The sequence below is a fragment of the Idiotropiscis lumnitzeri genome, chromosome 18 (assembly GCF_059441095.1).
Source record: "Idiotropiscis lumnitzeri isolate Australia: NSW breed Sydney's pygmy pipehorse chromosome 18, RoL_Ilum_1.0, whole genome shotgun sequence".
Classification (NCBI taxonomy): domain Eukaryota; kingdom Metazoa; phylum Chordata; class Actinopteri; order Syngnathiformes; family Syngnathidae; genus Idiotropiscis; species Idiotropiscis lumnitzeri.
The window spans coordinates 15754511-15773343 of NC_142408.1; the positions used below are offsets into that span (position 1 = coordinate 15754511).

At 43.1% G+C, this 18833-nt stretch overlaps 1 protein-coding gene and 1 long non-coding RNA gene across 7 annotated transcripts in view; both read right to left on the reverse strand.

Annotated features, from left to right (window-relative positions):
* Positions 1–18833, reverse strand: part of mvb12ba (multivesicular body subunit 12Ba) — a 98183-nt gene that overhangs the window by 24122 nt on the left and 55228 nt on the right. For all 6 annotated transcript variants that reach the window (XM_088280592.1, XM_088280590.1, XM_088280588.1 and 3 more), the window contains one exon: positions 11959–12014. In XM_088280592.1, coding sequence (XP_088136718.1) covers positions 11959–12014 — 56 coding nt within the window. The remainder of the gene's footprint in view (positions 1–11958; positions 12015–18833) is intronic.
* Positions 8658–11644, reverse strand: LOC148319663 (uncharacterized). The gene is made up of 2 exons (XR_015839821.1): positions 9060–11644; positions 8658–8968 (listed from the first exon to the last, which is right to left on the reverse strand). It is a non-coding gene; the product is annotated as an uncharacterized LOC148319663 (long non-coding RNA).

Genomic DNA, 18833 nt, shown 5'->3' on the forward strand with positions numbered 1-18833 from the left:
GATCAGCACCACTACAACATCTAGAAGCTGAGTAACTATACCGAAGAGGGCTTTTTGGCTATTAAAGAACAATTGGCAGCTACATCACTCATGGCTTTTCAGAAGCGCATTGCGGTGGATATGCTCCTGGCTGACACCAATGGTGTACGTGCAACATGGTGGCCTAAAGAGCACACCTCTCCTGAAGGGTCGCTGACAAGAGCCATCACAAGTCTTTGGTACCCTAAACAAGAAGATGAAGGAGCATTCTGGAGTCACACAATCATGTGGTCGAGAGTGGTGGGACAAAATGTTTGGCAAGTACCAGAACCTTGTGTTCTCGGGTCAAATTTCTCTTGGTATGTTCTCAGCTGTCTTAACTTTGAGTGGATGTTTTTGCATTCAATGTTTTGGGCTCTACAGCTAGGTTGGATGAGGTGCATCCTTTGCTGGTACAGGTAAATAAAGTTGGCCCTGGTAAAACAGATGTTTTATGGAAATTATTTGCTCAAGTAAACATAGTGATGTTAAATTTCCTTTTTAAAGGGATTTATGAGCATTGTCAAGTTTGAACAATGAATAATTCCAAAGATTCAAGAGGGCAAAAAAACAGAACAAACCTGACAGGAAATTTTGTGCGATGATAAATTGTACAAATGTGTGATAAACAGGAGGGAAATGAAAGAGTAATTATGAAATAGTTATCACACATTTGCTTTATTGCTAGGATATTCATGTAGTTCAAAACTAGAGCAATGATACTGGTAGATTGCAATAACTATCTACATGAAATGTTCTTGCTTTGCAATGAAGAAACTTGCTTCTGCTTATATAATTGGTCTTCGTGAAAACCATCCCAATAAAAATGTTAAAGGAAGATAGCAAAATGATGGCCTCCACCTCTCTTATCGGTGTGTGGCAGTGAAATGTTTTGAAGTTAAGAGGTTGTGACGAGACTGAGATGTTTCTGCTGAGTAATGCTTTGACGCAAAGACATGCACACATAGAAAAACAACTTCACTGCCTTCAGCTGCTTGCTTAGATAACCCCACGCCTTTAGGTTGAAGACACCCATGTTCAGGGACTTCTCGAAATTAATAAAAGGGAGGCAACGGAGAGATATGATCAGAACGCAAAGAGACAAGCTTTCGATTCAGTCTTTCTCTTCGTTCTCCTTGCAAGCCAAATTTTGAGCATCTTTCTCTTCATTGATGGTGTGTTTATGAAATGTCACATTGGCGAACCTGACAGCGACACATTTAAGCGGCTCCCGACATCCATCATGCCATTTGGTATCTTCTGAAACTGACACTTGATTTTTCATCACGCTATCTACATCCTTGACTCCAGTGAGTGTTGTTGGCCATTTGAGTGATAATTTGAAAGAATGGCCAACAATATGGCGAACTTTGTCAAAAGCACTTCGACAGCAAGTAAGCAAGCTAGCGCCGAGAACTATTCCTCCCCGATACTCCGCTGGACAAAGCCAAAACGGGTGAACCGGGAATAATGGAAGAAAAAGGCATATTTGAAGAAATATGGAAACTGAACCCTACTTTACAAGTGGCTGTGGATGTGTCGGCGATTAAAGAAACAACAAAATAACTCAAGCATTCGGTGGAGAATATGCAAGTATGGCGGGTCGAAGTCGAGCAGCAGGTGTCGGACATGTAAGACACAGGTGGAGGTTGGCATGCAAAATGCAACAAGAGGCTGGAGACTTTGCGGTCATGGGTGGAAGAACTAAAAAAAAATTGTAGCCGGAGGAATAATGTGAGGTTGGTGGGGCTGAAAGAAGCTAAACAAGGGACCGGAGAAATAATGCAGTACGAGGAGAAGATTATTTCCGATGGTCTCTGTCTCAGTGGTAACTAATTTGAGTTGGAACGCGCCCACCGCTCCCTCGCCCCCATGCCGAACTCGGATAGTCTAACGAGGGCCATTATCTTGCGTTTTCCACGTTCTTCGGCTCGAGATAAAGTGCTGCTACTTGCTAAGGTGAAATGTGAAGGGCTGCAAGCTCTCTTTCTTCGAGGATGTGACATGGGAGTTGGTGGAGAAAAGAAAGGCGTTTCTCCATTGAAGAGGCTCCTGTGAGAGGTCAACGTACGACACAGGCTGATGTATCCTGCAACTATCATCTTTACATGAGAAGGACAGAAGAAGACCTTCCATGATAGCACAGAAGTTGAAAAGTTCGTAAAAGGACTTCAAGGAAGTTTTTTTAACTTTTAAATGTCATTTCTTTGTGTTGATGGATTTGTCGGGGAGGGAATGGCGGTGTTGCCTTGATACTTGCACACATTCTCATGGACCGAATAAACTTAGTTTGTGTATATATAGCAACAGGCAGCAGGCTATTCTTTGGGTGTTTTTTGGGGGGGGGCTTTTATTTGGCAGTTAGACAGTACTTTTGAAAAGGTCTGAGATCAATGTTGTTGAGATGTTGCATTTAGATTTTGTTGAAACCTGTTACATGATGGTTGACTCATAGTATAAATTACAATATACTTTCAGTTTCTGAAAATATGGCTCATAAGTATATTAACATTGTATCGTGGAATATACATGCCTGTGGGAGTCAGGCTAAAAGAAGAAAGGTTTTGGCTTATTTGAATACCAAAATGTGGACATAGGGTCTATCAAGTAGTCCCATATAAAGGAGAAAATGGAGGCAGAGAAGTTTAAGAGGGGCATCGTTGGAAAAATATTTCATAGCTCATATTCTAGTAAGAGAAATGGAGTGATGATTTCTATCAATAAAAACTTGAGCTTTGTGCTGCTGAAGCAACATAGTGATATAGAAGGCAGGTTGATTTGTGTAGAAGCCTTGATTAATGGGATTAGGATAGTGTTGTGCAACATATATGCACCAAACAAAGAGGAGCCTGACTTTTTTCACGAAATTAACCGAGTGGTGGGGATTTTTGAAGGACAGGTTATACTAGCAGGAGACTTTAATCAGGTCATGTATGGAATGATTGATAAGAGCAAGCATGGTGGACGGCCAACATCTAAAAATAGGGCTGCATTTCAGATGATGTCTAAGGACTTGAGTTAAGTTAACATATGAAGACTCGTGAGAGGCAATACACTATATTCACATAGCCATCAGTCTAACTCGAGGGTAGACTTTTTTCTGTTAACTAATACTTTAGTGGACTTAGTAGTGGATTGTAAAATAGAAGCCATCGCCCTAATTGACCATGGGACGGTGGAGCTTCATATTGACTTGAATTCAAACTTGATTGAGAGGGTTCGTTGGAGGTTCAATATTATGTTATTACAAGATAAATTGTTCAGTGATATGTTCGTGGGGGGATTCGATTATTTTTCTTGTAAATTAATATTGACTCTAAGGCGAAAATAGCTTCAGTGTGTTAAGCGTCTAAAGCATATGTAAGAGGGAAGATCATTGCCCACTCATCAAAAGTGAAAAAGGAAAGCATACAAAAAGAAAAACACTTGGAAAGAATGATTTGTCAACTAGAGAAGGATTTGGCTATGCTGTGTTCAGATACTTTATACCTGAATATTTGCAATTAAAAATAAGTTCCATGACATTTACAACAAGAGAGCTGAATACGCCTTGTTCAGACTGAAAACAAATTTCTGTGTGTGGAGGAAAGAAGAGTGGCAAATTATTGGCGAGGCAACAAAGGCAGCGGGACTCCGCCAGAGATATTCCAATGATTAATGTAGACAATAAGGTTATAACTCCATCCAAAGAAATAAATGCGGATATTGAGGGCTTTCATAAGGACCTTCATATGCAGAGGAGGTTGAGTCTTTTCTATTAACATCTTTTGCTCCGATAACAGAAGTAGTAGACAGAGCTACTATTCTAGCTATGAAAGGTGGGCGTTCAGCAGGTCTGGATGGCTTCCTGTCCGAGTATTACAAATGGTATATTGATGTTTTGTCTCCTGTTTTTACGTAGGGTCTATTTGGTAGCATGTGAATTCGGGCTACCTCCCTGGCACATAGAATGATGCTCTGATTTCTTTAATTCCCAAAAGACCGTTCTATCCCTTCTAATTTTAGACCCATAAGTCTCCTTGGGGTTGATTTAAAAATTTTGTCAAAAACATTGGCCTCGCGTCTGGAAAAGATATTACCAACTATTACTCGCAATGATCAAGCTGGATTCATTAAGAACAGATCGGCAATGGATAACATGCGATGATTTCCTGTCGCTGTTCACTCATTAGATGTCGAGAAGGCTTTTGATTGGGTAGAATGAGGATTTCTTATGTTAACTCTTGCAAAATCTCGGTTTGGACCTGGTTTCTGCAATTGGGTGAAATGACTATATTCAAAGCCGAGAGCAACAGTTATGACTAATGGGCTAATTTCAAAATTTTTATGGCAAGGAGTGATTTGCCAGAGATATGTAGAATAGATGACCTGCATTCACAAGGAGTGTTAAATTTTTTTTGCTGATCTGTGTCAGGAATATGGTTTGGACTGTAAAGGTAATTATTGGAGATACTTGAAAATTAGTAATAGTATTCCGAAAGATTCCTTTAATGAAAGGGGAAATCTGGTGATGAGGTTTAAGGCTTCAAGCCCTATGGAACATAAGGCCGCTGTGTGTTATAATGTCTTTAACATGTTACGAAGGGATGTATGTAAAAGTCTGAGCATCATCTGGCAGAGGAACTTAGGATGTAGTTCGGGTGAGGAGGTTTTATATTACCCTGTCTAAATTTCATAGAATGACCTTACCGGATAACGATAAGTGCAGGAGATGTCGTTCGGATGTGGGAACTTTCTTACATGCCATTTGGGAGTCCAAGCTTATTGGGAAAAAGTCCTATGTCACATAGGGGAATGGGTGGGATTTTCAATACCTGTATCACGAAGACTATGTCTTTTGGGAAATAGAACTGAACAGCCTAATATATCTGAACTTGATTTCTCTGTGATCAAGATATGGACGGTCATGGCTGCTCGGGTGATCCTCAGATTGTGGAAAGATGCATCGCCTCCAAACTTAAAACAATGGATGGAATTTATGTCACAAATGGTATCAAATGAGCATATGATGGCCAGGATTGGTGATGATGTTGGGAACTTCAGACGAACGTGGGACAGCTTTCTCCAATTTAATACTGGGCTGACACGGTGATGAGTGTTACTTGTTTGATTGTGGACTTTGATGACTATTTGATGATGACAGTCATGTGTGGGGAAATTTGGCATAGACCTTTTTGTTGTCTTTTGCTTTAGGTGAAGTTGTAAAGTCAGCAATTTTTTTTTCTTTTTGTTCTGTTTTTGTTTATTATTTTTTTGTTGTTGTTATTAATATTACGACAGGCACCGACCATTTTACGGCCACAGCTCCAGTCGCCTGCTGTAACAATAGAGGCACGGAACGTGGTCCACTCGCACTGAATGTCCTGGGTGACACGCTTCTGCAACATTGCATGGACATTAGAGACTGTGCCTCTGGATTGGCAGACTAGTGTGTTTTTTAAGAAGCGGGACTGAAGGGTGTGACCAAAAGCAAGGACAAGATCTAAAGTATGTCCATGTTTGTGAATGGGGTCAGACACGCACTGCGCTAGATTGAAAGCGTCAAGGAGTCTTAAAAAGTCCTTTTCTGAACAGTTTTTCAGGACAGGACACTTGAATATTTAAATCCCCCATAAACAGTGTGATCATATTTCATCATGATTTCAGCAAGATTTGAAAAGTAATTAAGAAACTCCTTGTTGTACTTGGTGGGTTGATAAATGACAATGCAGAGCACAGGAACAGCCCCACCAATTTCAAAGAAAGTACTTTCAAAGCTGGTCATCAATGTGGCCAATGTACACTGTTTACATTTAAAATTGTTTTTAAAAATAGTCCCCGTTCCTCCACCACGACCTGAAGTTCTCGGAGTGTCCAAGTAAGAAAATATTCGAGCATCGCACTGCACTCACCAGCGCAAGTCCAAGTCTCTGTCAGGCAGAGGAATTCCAGGTCATTGGAAAGAAATTGCTCCCTTAGAATAAATGTTTTGTATGTCCACAACCGGGAGTTTAACAACTTTATCCTTGTGGGAGTAGAAAGGGTGTGGAACTCTTCCGATCAGTGAGCTCTGGGAAGCTCACTCAGAAGCTGGAGATCCACGCCGCATCAGAGGATGTGCGGACGGGAGCACTGCCGAAGCTCCCGGGACAGTCGATGACCTGGGGCAAGCAGGAGTCCAGAAGGTCTCAAACGCGCCACGGTGGAGAACATCGATGCGTTCTGGAACGAGCAGGGTACGAAGTGCGTTTTAGCTCGTTCTTTAGATTCGCCAGCCATCCATCATGTTTGCCGCGCCGCCGCTTCCTCCGCGGTCGGAGCACATGGACCGGGATGTCAGCAGGCGTACTTGCCCAACTGCATTCAAACTCACCCGAACCTCTACCGCAAGTCCAACAAAGACGGGCGATCGTACATCGCAGGGAGTCCGCAAACAAAGCATCACACACCAAAAACAGGAACAAAAGATGAAATATGTAGAGGGTTGCCAAGTAGACTGGCGCACTGTACACCATCTTGAGAGAAGGTATGCTTTGTTTGCATTCTCTTTCACTGTCTTCATTACTTTGTCCACTCCTGCTCATTCTCCTTCCAGAAGTCATAGTCCGTCGCCATGTCGATGTTGGGATAGCACAAACCCGCCTCCTTGGCGAGGAGCACCTAGGGCACCGTGGTCATGTTGATGATATCGACCCCCGCTGGCGTACCATCAGGCTCTCTGAACGCGATGAGAAGTGGGTCCCTTCGATGTTACCTCTAAGATGCGTGCGTGAGCAATTGCGCACTGTTCTCACCCTTTCAGTGCACATGACGTTGAGGCTGTCGCGTACCACGTATACACACACACACACACACACACATTACATTTCTACACACTTTCCTTCATTTCCACCGCATTTAAATCTACAAACAGGACAAGACACTATTCCCACTTTCCTTACAATTTCAGTAGTGCGACTGAGGACGCACACCCAGTTGTTCTACTATAGCTTGAAGCACACAAGTACACTCACGCTCACCACTGACGTGCCGCGCATATGACACACAGCACACACCGCTCTATTCAAGAAGTCCAAATAAGGGCGTAGTTTATGAGCCCCTTAAATGAGGCTGTTTCACGTGTTTCAGGTCAGGTGACTTTTTTTTGGTGAATTATTTTGTTTTATTAGATGGCATGATTTTAGTTATTTATGAGTGGTGTAACAATAATAGACCCTCTCTAGCTGAACACCTTTGCAATCCTCAAGAAACTGTTCCTTATCTTTAAGAGTGACTCTGGTGCGCCTAACAGGAATCAGTAATTTCACCAGAATTCCTACATAGTGTGACACTCTGCAACTGCGAAAGGGCCTTTGTCCTTTGTTCAAGAAGAGAACAAACTCGAACAGAACTTAAAATTCATGTGTACGCAACGTATATTATATATCTTGAAAAGGGGTTTCATGTTGTGTTTAATGTCTGATCATGTTCTTCAATGTGCATTACCTGGATTAATTAATTGGGAGAAAAGTTATAGCTTTGATTTACAATTTGTAATTTTCTTCAGAATCCTTTTGTGGTTGATTAATTGAACATTTGTTAAGTTTCAAAGTTTTATTACAGCAAAGTATAATTTTAAAATATATTATGTGGCCGTGATTAATTCTATATTCCTTTTTATTTATTTCTACAAAATTCTACTGGTAGGTGTGCCCATGAGGACAACTCCCTAACTCACATGAGCCTCAGGAGTGGCCTGACTCGAGCAACGCAGAGTATAAAGCTGAAGCTAGTTCCTGTCGCTCTCTCTTTTGGCTCTCTCTTGTGCCTTCTTTTGTGCTCTTTTTGGTCTCCTCTTTGTTGGCCTCTTTTGTGCCATGTGGTCTCTGTTTCTCTCCTGGCCACGTGCGTGCACAGCCAGGGACCTTTGTTATGTTCGACTGCAAGGCTCAAATCAGGACGACCTCCTCACAGCTCATCCATCCCAAGGACAATCAGTGAGTGTAAATTATTAGGGTACAAAACAAAATTGGTGCTTAAAATTTATTGAGAAGGGGGTTAAGTTAGTCATGGAGCCACATGTCCAAATTTTGAGAACGTTAACACTAGCATGCGCCAAGATCAGCTATTTTTGATTGCTCTAATTGTTTTCTTTTACTATTATATTCTCTTTCTATTACACCTTTTCACCAAAGTTAGTTTTTTTATGACTTATTACTCCCAACTCCCATGTTGATTTAAAGAATAAATGTTCACCTCATAAAACTAGATTATGTACTGTGTGTGTGCTTGAATTAAAGCTAGGAATCTCTAAGATTCTAAAACTAACTCAAATTCTCTAAATGTAGCAGCCTTCCACTCATGACTGATTTTCACAGGTTTTCCGTGTGTTTAAGCATTTAAATTGAATTAAGAAAAAAAACGTTGCGACTCCAGCAGCGGCTAAGTGTACTGCAAGCAGTACACTTCAGCCACTGTTAATTAATTAAAATAAACCTTACGATAATCGCTACAGTGGATAACGTGGAACCATATTGAAACAGATTATATTCAGATTAGTGCTGTCAAGTGATTAATTTTTTTAACTAATTAATCACAAAAAATTCCATGATTAATTGTGATTAATCACATTTTTCAACTACTATTTTTTGCAAAGCTTATATATTGGAATTGATACAAAATCACCAAATATGAAGTATATTTAATTCATTGACTGTTCTAATTGCTTTCTTGGATTCTTGAATACAATCTAAATGGAGACAGAAAGCATGGTCGAAGACATCGGAAGTGAACTCCAGTACGCTGACGACTGCTGTGTCCCAGCCTCCTCTCCCGTTGACCTACAGGAGTCTACTGACGCCTTTGTGGAAGCATATGAGAATGCGGGCCTGGAAGTCAATGTTGTAAAGATGAAATTCCTCATATCCATCCACGGCGATACAGTCAAACAGGTCCCCAGATTTTGTTATCTCGGGTCGATGATCAATAACACCTATGATCCAAGCAAAAATATAAACAACAGGATTTGCTCTGCCCATCAAGACTTTGGTAAGCTCTATCAGAATCAGAATCAGAATCCTTACCTACGGGTCGGAGAGCTGGACTCTCTCTCGGAAAAACATCAGGATCTTGGAGAGATTTCATCAGCAAAAGCTGTGGGCAATCCTGGGAATTGACTGGAAAGCATGCATCACCAACAACGACGTCCTAACCCGTGCCGGCCTCCCAAGCGAAGAAGCAATCATCTCAAAGAACCAACTGCGCTTCTTTGGGAATTTATGTCGCAGGAAAGACTCCTCCCTCCCCAAAACCCCAAACAGACATTATTTTGTGAAATGGCTCATGGCTCTAGACTGGTAGGGGGCCCAAAGAGACGGATGAAAGACCAGTTCAAACTGCTACTCCTAAAGAGCAAGATTCCCGTGGACAACTGGGAGGCTCTGGCCGCGGACCGCGCAGAATGGAGAGGCACCATAGCCAAAGGTAGAATGAAATTTGAAGAAGGCTGAGCACGAGCAGCTCAAGAAAAAATGCGACAAAGACACCAACGCCTCTTGTTACCCCGTCCACCTCCGATTATTCCGTGTCCAGACTGTCCTCGACTTTTCCACTCACACCTTGGACTCTACAGTCACCAACAGACACACAACCGGAGCTATCAAAAGAGAAAGTAAACGAACAGATGAGGACTGATCCTCGTTTTACGAGGCTGCCATTCTGATGATGATCATATAGTAGCAGGAGACTTTAATAAGGCCAATTTGAAGACTGTACTTCTGTAGTTCCACAGCATGTTAAATGCCCAACAAGAGGAGAAAACACTCTTGATCATGTTTATTCAAACATCAAGCATGGCTACAGAGCCATCCCCCTCATCCCCCTCGGCCAGTCAGACCATCTGTCCTTGCTGCTCACACCTGTGTACACCCTTCTCAGACGCAGACGCAGACTCAGGCCCACCACAAACACTGTTAAAATATGGCATGACACCAGCCATGGGTGAATTACAGGACTGCTTCCATCACACAGACTGAGACCTCTTTGGTGATCAGGAACTTGATGTTTACACACATTGTGTACTGGACTACATCAAGTTCTGCATGGAAACTGTGTCCCTGAACAAGACCATTCGGACTTTCCCAAACATGTCCAGCCAGGTTTGCTCACGACTCAAGGCCCATGACACTGCCTTCAGGTCAGGCGACAGAGCTCTGTACAGTGTGGCTTGTGCTGACCTGAAAAAAGGCATTAAGGAAGCCAAAACGGACTACAAGAAGAGGCTAGAGTTCCACCTTGCCGGCAACAGTCCGCGGGAGGTGTGGCAAGGTCTACAGCGCATCACCAAATACAGAGAAAGTCCTCAGAGCATGTGCCCACCAGCTATCACATGTTTTTTTGCAGGATCTTCAACCGCTCCCTGGCTCAAGCAGTCATCCCCTCCTGCTTCAAAACTTCCACCATTATTCCTGTCCCAAAAAAAGTCACCCACAATCTACCTAAATGACTTTCACACAAGTCATCAAGAAGTGCTTTGAGAGACTGGTTCTCCAGCACATCAGAGAATGCCTTCCTCCCACACTGGACCCCAACTAGTTTGCATGTCGAGCTAACAGATCCACTGAGGACGCCATCGGCACTGCTCTGCATGTTGTGCTGGGCCACCTGGAACAACAGCAGAGCTATGCCAGGATGCTCGTTGTGGACTCCAGCTCAACATTTAATACAATCATCCCGGACATTCGCATCTCCAAATTTAACATTCTTGCACCCCCCCACCCCCTGACAGGCACCTGGATTAATGACCTTTTGACCAACAGACCACAGACTGATGCTCGGCCCCTACAGATCCTCCACCCGAACGCTGAGCACCGGTTCCCCTCAAGGAGCCCTGCTGAGCCCTCTCCTGTACGCCCTCTACACCTATGACTGCAGTCCGGCCCACGGAAACAACACCATCGTCAAATTTGCTGACGATACAACAGTGGTCGGTCTGATCTCAAAAGGAGAGGAGACATCTTACAGGGATGAGCTCCAGAGACTATCCACTTGGTGTGAGGACAATAACCTACAGCTCAACACTGCAAAAACAAAGGAGATCGTCATTGACTTCAGGAGGAACAAGACTGTACCATGCCCCCTCTACATCAAAGGCATGTGTGTGGAGAGGGTCCACACAGTCAAGTAACTGGGAGTAGAGATCTCCGATGACCTCTCCTGGACACACAACAATAAAGAAGGTCCACCAGCGTCTGCACTTCCTGAGTGTCCTTAGGAAATTCAACCTGGACAAGAAGCTTCTGCTGGCCTTCTACCACTGGTCCATTGAGAGCCTGATGACGTACTGTGTCTCTATCTGGTACGGCGACTCCACTGAGGCAGACAGAGTGAGGCTCCAGAGGACAGTCAAAACAACGCAGAGGATTATTGGCTGCCCGCTCCCCTTCGTGTCGGACATATACACCACCCGGTGCCTCAGTAGAGCTCTCAATATCATTCAAGACAATACTCAGCCGAGCTCACACCTGTTCGACCTGTTGCCCTCTGGCAGGCGCTACAGGTGCATCAAAACAAAGACTAACAGACTGAAAAACAGTTTCTTCCCAAGAGCCATCTCCATGGAAATCTCACACACAACTACCCCTGCCTTGTACAACAGAAACATAATGTGTTTTCATTAATCCAATTTTGTATTTATTTTGTATTTAGTTATTTTATCTTTAATTAATCTATTATATATATATATATATATATATATATATATATATATATATATATATATATATATATATATATATATATGTAATTAAATTATCGTATTGCACTGGAGCAGGGAGCTCTCTAATCTCATTGCACACCAAGTACAATGAAAATAATGGGCATTCTGATTCTGAGCTAAGTGTTTGTATTACTAAAGTACAGTACAATTACAGTACATCAACTACACTTGCTGTATTTGAACTAAAAAGGATTCTAATAACTTACTTCTGATGAGGCACATGAAAACTTCTCAGAGATCATGAATGGCACTCCATCCATTGCTGAAAGACAGATAAATGATATTAGTCTTTTGTAATAATAGATCACTACTTCGTGTTAAACGTAAATTAATAAAAAATAAACACTTAAATAAAACGAGAGCTGCGAGCAGCTAGAAAGGGAACTCGCAGCCCTGGCAACGTTGGGGTACGAACACACTGGGATACTGGCACATTTGAATTATTTTTTTTTTTTAATTAAGTTGTTGCAATAGTAAAATCCATCTTTATATATATAGCACATTTCAAATTTTTTTGGAGGGGTCGGGGGCGGCGGATGGGAGTTGCCAAGGCAATAGCTCTGCAAAAAATTTCACAAACTATGTATTTCAATATGATGAAAGCCTAAAAACTCTTTTGGACAAATATGAGGTAAATCTGGTTAACCTGTATGGAGAAACAAAACAAACATTTAGAAATATATTTCCTTTAGACAGTAGTTGGTGCAACTACTACGATGAAAAATGAGTTTGTAGTTGTTTGAAGCCTGGATTTATTATCAAATGTGAGAAATCTTAAGAAGTTATCATAATTTCAAGATACAGCAGTTTTTATTGACAAAGGTGAAACCAACCTTTGAATTAAATTAAAATTGGCAAACCTCTTAAGTTTAGCGTATGGCCCCAAGAAACTTTTTTTGTTAGAAATGGCCTGTTACGTATACAGTGAACACTCGCTACTTCGCGGTTCACCTTTCGCGGGTTCAGTGCTTCGCGGGTCTAAAAAATATTCGGGGGCATTGTAGTTTCGCCGAGTGGCACGACGGGGCGCCGGAGCGGTTAGACGGCCGGCGTGCGCCGAAGAAGAGCGTGGGCGAAGAGGAGAGTGGACGAAGAAGAGCACGTTCCCCCGGGCACGATTTGGGGTGACGTTTCGCGCGGTTCGTGTAAAGTTCATAAAACACGACGTTAAGCTTTCAACTGCTTTAATTCACCGCCATCTTCCTCATCCAGGCGAACACACAACACACCAGAGAGCCACACAGGTTCTCGCGATATCCGCGCACAACATGCGGGAAGTTAACAATCTCCCTCTTTCTTTAAACAAAAAAAATAAAATAAGAAAAGTGACAGCAATCCTGAACATTTATAAAATGCATTTAACAAAACACAAATTCAAGGAAAAATTCACATAACAGGTATAACATCACTGCACCAATACTCCTTCTTCTAGGGCTTTAAGAAGCATCAGGGGAGAAGCACCTTTTTTTGTTAAGCAGTCAGCAAGTTGTGACTTTGCATCTGACCAGTGCACTTCTTTGATTTTGTTTACCTGAAGCAGTTCTTTGATACTGCTTATTTCTAACCTAAGTCTCTTTTCTGTGACCTGTTTTGTGGATTTGAGAGCATCAAACAAGGAATGGTTATCAGTGACACAGATGAGAGGAAGAGTATTCAGGTCGGCTTTTCCAGTGGTAAGCTCAGAATAGAGTGTAGCCAGGAACATGGCATTATCAATACCATCTGACATAGCCAATGTTTCTCCTGCCAGTGTACTCCTCACTACACGTCTGATTTTCTTAGATTGCCAAAACAAAGGTGAGAATTTTCCAAATTTTCCCGTGAGAGCTATTAAAGCCCCACCCTGTGTGCCTCCATCTGGAAGATTCCCCAGCGAAGCATCACTGAAGACAGTCAAACTCAAATCATCATTTTTGCCCAAATACTGAAACTTAAGTGTGACTTTCTCTGACTTAAGTTTCCGTATCACCTTGTTGGTTTCATGTATGGACTGAACAGTAGCATTTTTAATGTTTGATGCCAGGCTGCATGTGTCAAACATAACATCAGGTCTTGTTTGTTTTGCAACCCACAAAATCTGTCCAATTTTGGACCTGAGCTGATCTCTCTCTGACTCATTGAGCGCAGCATCTCTCTGTACAGCACGCGCCTTCTCTAAAGGGACTGGTTGTAGGCTGTCAATGTAAGTGTTCTGATGCACCTGCACTACACCGTCAACAGTTGCAATGTCCATCCCCACATATGAAAAATTCTCATGTTCTTCACGGCCCACATGAAAAGCAGACTTAATTACAGGGATAACATTGGAAACAAAGTTTCTTGACCCGGCCCAAAGAAAATCATCTACATGACACGCCAATAATCCTATGACCAAAGATTGCTCATTCTGCCAATAGAATATTGCAGGGTCAACTTGTGATATTTTACCACCAGTTTTCAGCATGAGTTGTCTGACTTTGTTGTACCAATAGAGGGATGCGTCCGCAAGTCCATACACGCATTTCTTTAGTTTCCAAAGAACGCTGCTTCTGTCCACACCAGCTTCTTGTGGGGGGCGAATGTAAATGTCTCTCGAGAGTTCCATTCCTTGTAGAAAGGCTGACTTAATATCCATAGAATGAACCGTCCACTTGTTTTGACATGCCACAGCTAACAGCAATCGAAGCGACTCGGATGCGCATGTGGGAGCATCTTTTTGCAACTCGTGAATATTGATTTCCTCAAAGCCTCTCGCCACAAGGCGAGCTTTGGGTACAATACCATTAGCAGTTTCTTTCAGTGTATAGACCCATCTAGTAGAAACACATTTTTGACCCTTGTTAATGATCTCCTCATAAACATTGTTCTTTTTCCAGTTATCAATCTCTTGCTGTTTAGCCACATCAAAAGAGATGTCTTTGGTAATGAGTACATCGGCATCAGTGTTTTCACAATCTGTGTGAAGATTTTCAACCTGTGACATATCTAATGCTTGTCTTTGTCCCTCACTTCCATTAGGTTCTAGCTGCTGCAAATTGTACCAATTTTTGTATTGCCCCTTGGCCTTTCCTGCTCTGCCTAAAACTCTGGCAGTGTACTGAGTATCATCATCTTTGTTTGTAAATGTGACCACCTGACCCCTTTTTAATTTTACATCAGTAGATGAAACAGCAGGAGTTACATCACTCTCTGTTTCTGGGCCCATCTCATCAGTCTGTCTGTTCGTGTCTTTATCATTTAATTCTGTGTTTTCAGTAATTTGTTCTCCTCCATGAAGACTTTGTTCATCATCTGAATTCTCTAACACATCAGTCTGAACTGTATTTTCATTTTCTATTCCATTGTTGGGAACACTGCGAAGTGCAGGTTCATGCTCATTGTGTGCATTTAATTTACTTAGCCTGGATTGATGTACTCTGACAAGAATTCCGCCATGTCTTACGAACACAACGGCTCCATCCTGACCTATAACTACAGCAGGACCCTTCCACTCTGAACTATCCTGTCGCTTATAATACACTTTGTCACCTGTTTCATACATTTCATCTGTAGGTCTGAGCTGCTTACGTAACGCCCTCCTAATTCTTTCAGAGCATTCCACCTCTGTGAAAGCTTTTCTAGCAGCATGTAATGCTGTTAAATGTTGCCCTACTCTAGTACTCATATTCACACTCTCAAGAGCAGGTGGTTTATCAATTAAGACAGACGGAAGATTGGGACTGTGTCCAAACACAAGCTGGTGTGGACTATAACCATGCACATTGATCAGACAGTTTTTTGCCATAAGAGCCCAGTCTAAAGCAGTTTGCCAGCCACACCCATTTTCCTTTTTTACTTTCAAAAGTGTCTCAGTCAGAGTCATATTGTGTCTTTCCAACAAACCGTTGCTCCAGGGACTGTATCCTGCTGTAGTTTTCGTCTCAATGTTGAATTTCTCCGCCATGTCTCTAATCTCCTCATTATTGAACTCTCCACCGTTGTCCGTGAAGATCCGCTTGGGGGCACCGTGAATACATATCCACGAATGAATGAAGGAGCTGACTATATCCGAAGGTTTCTTAGACCTCACGATGTTTCCAGCGCTAAAACGTGTAAAGTGATCGATGATGTGGAGGTACCACACACCAGGTTCCAGCTCATGTAGATCCATTGCCACTGTTTCATTGTATTCGGAGGCTAAGGGCAAGCCAACTGCCGGTTTGGGCTTGGTCCTGCGGTGTTTCTGACATATCTCACAGTCACGAATGATGTCCTCCAGAATGATCAGGCAGTCTTTGTCATTATTTCCAGAGCTTTGAACAAGCCTCTGCAGCCGATCTGCGGAGGCATGACCAAACTGCTTGTGAAGCTTCAGGAGTACTTTGCGTTTTTCTCTAGTAGACATCCCTGTTGTGACAACAAGTACTTCACCTTCATTGCTGCTCCCCTTTGTATTTCCATCTCTTATGTCCACACAGTAGTGTCCGGAACTGGTGAACTCAAGAGGCACTTGTTGCTTAAACATGACAACTCTGTCATTCTCCATGTCTAAGACAGTCCCTGCTTTCTTTAAAGACATTTTGCTCAACAATAAAGGAATATCAGCAGGAACAACTTCTGTTTCAATCTGACATTTTGTTTGTCCAATCTTGGCTGGGATCTTTACTTTTCTATAGGAGTGCACCACTTGCCCATCTCCAAATCTAAAAGGCCTGCAGCTTGGAGATTGTGTTTGCTGTAGTTTGTTCAGTTGACTTTGGTTCAGTTCTTTCAGGTAACAATCCAGCCACTTCTCACCACAAACAGTTCGGGTGCATGCAGTGTCAATTATGGCAGATCCCAGTGATTCAGCCAAAAATATCTCAGAGTTGGTCACAACCTTGGTAAACAGTGTGATGTTACACTCCTCCACACCATCACCTTCCATCAACTTGACTTCATTCCTCCGATGAGGACAATCCTTCGCCCAATGATACGTGCTTTGACAAATAGCACATTTTGTTCGCTTGCCATATTTGTCGAGTGGATTTGTACCTTGCTGTGGCGGCCGCTGTCCACTCTGTGACGAGACGTTGCTTCTCCTGAATTTTTCGGGTACTCTTTACTTTTGATCCGTGTAAAAGGCGGTATCCTTCATCTCACTGCCGTTAATTGCGCCGGTGATTTTCCCTCCGAAAATCCTTTTCAACGCCGATTTCATCGATGCAAATGTCAAGTCCGTGCACGCCGTTAGCGCCAGCTGTCTATTCTTCTCCTCGAGACACGCTGTATCCAGTAGTTTAAACGCTAACACAGCGTCAGGCAGGGCCATGTTGTACTTTTTCATCCGGTTGTATCTTTGCTCGAAGTCTATTATATAGTCCGCCATGGACGCCGCACTGTCTTTTGCTATCGAGTCAAAATTCGAATACGCTTCATAAGCGCGGTCTTTTTCTTCTCTCAAGAACACCGTGTCCAACTTAGCGAGTAGTGTTTCCATACCATTTTCTTGATTTAGATCCTCCGCGGATATTTCCAAAGCAGTCTCTCGGGCTCTTCCTTCGAGACCCAGCGCCACCGCAAGTGCCTGCTTCTTTTCTTCCAAGTCCGTAACAAGTCTCCAAATGCTAACTTCATTTTTCCAGCACTCGTATGGTCTGGCTTCGTCGAATTTCGGCGGTACTCTATAGTTGGAAACCATCCTCTGCTACCATGTAAAGTTCATAAAACACGACGTTAAGCTTTCAACTGCTTTAATTCACCGCCATCTTCCTCATCCAGGCGAACACACAACACACCAGAGAGCCACACAGGTTCTCGCGATATCCGCGCACAACATGCGGGAAGTTAACAATTCGGACCGTACCAGAGCTCCGGCCAGCGTGCGTGGCAGTTAAGCCGAAGAGGAACAACTTCCGCCCGGGCACTAGCGGGGCGACATTTCGCTCCGTTCGGGACCGTGCGAGAGCTCCGGAGGAGACCGGCCGGCGTGCGTGGCAGTTAAGCCGAAGAGGAACAACTTCCGCCCGGGCACTAGCGGGGCGACATTTCGCTCCGTTCGGGACCGTGCGAGAGCTCCGGAGGAGACCGGCTGGCGTGCGTGGTAAGCTGCACCATCATTTATGAGCATCTCAGAAATGCAGGAACATGATGCAAAGCTTAACTGATGTTGAATGCTGCAACATCTCATTAATTTGTACATAAAGAATCAAGCTGTAAACTAATGGTTATATACGAGCAGCAGCTTGCTGATGCGAAATGCCATAATTTACGTATGATCCAATTAGTCGACTCATCGTGATATCTGGTGGTGATTAATCAACTACCAAAATAATCGTTTGTGGCAGCCCTACGTTGAAGTGAATTAAAAATTGCAGACGTCCTCTGCAATTTAGCATATGGCTGTAAGAGACTTTTTTGGAGGTGTTTGGCCTTGTACATGCGCCATCAAATTATTAAGAGGTAGGTTTAACATACTAACATACATTCGGGACTGCTTCTTTGAAAATTTCTAAGAGGCGCGAGCGAGCCATTTTATAAAACTTGCGCAAGAAACTAATAAAATATTGATGAATTTGTCAGGCCTGGTGTGTTTGCAAAGTTTCATGAGATTTTGTTAATATTTAGAACTTCAAAATCAGCATCTTTTTATTGGCGAACTGCGTGAAGCCACGCCCACAGCTTTTCAAGGAAAATGAAAAATTTCATATTTTGACATTCTGAAGGCCTAAACCAGGGGTGTCAAACTCCAGTCCTCGAGGGCCGGTGTCCTGCATGTTTTCCATCTCTCCCAGGTGCAACCCACCTGATTCAAATGAGCAGGATACTTATCAGGCTTCTTCAGAGCTTGCTGATGTGTCATCAGGACCTTGATGTCTACACGCATTGTGTACTGGACTACATCAAGTTCTGCATGGAAACTGTGTCCCAACATAAGACTATACGGACCTTTCCAAATGCGAAGCCCTGGATGTCCAGCAGGGTTCGCTCTCTCCTCAAGGCCCGTGACGCTGCCTTCAGGTCAGGCGACAAAGCCCAGTACAGGGTGGCACGTGCTGACCTGAGCAAAGGCATCAAGCTAGCCAAGGCAACCTACAAGGGGAGGCTGGAGGCCCACCTTGCCAGTAACAGGCCACGGGAGGTG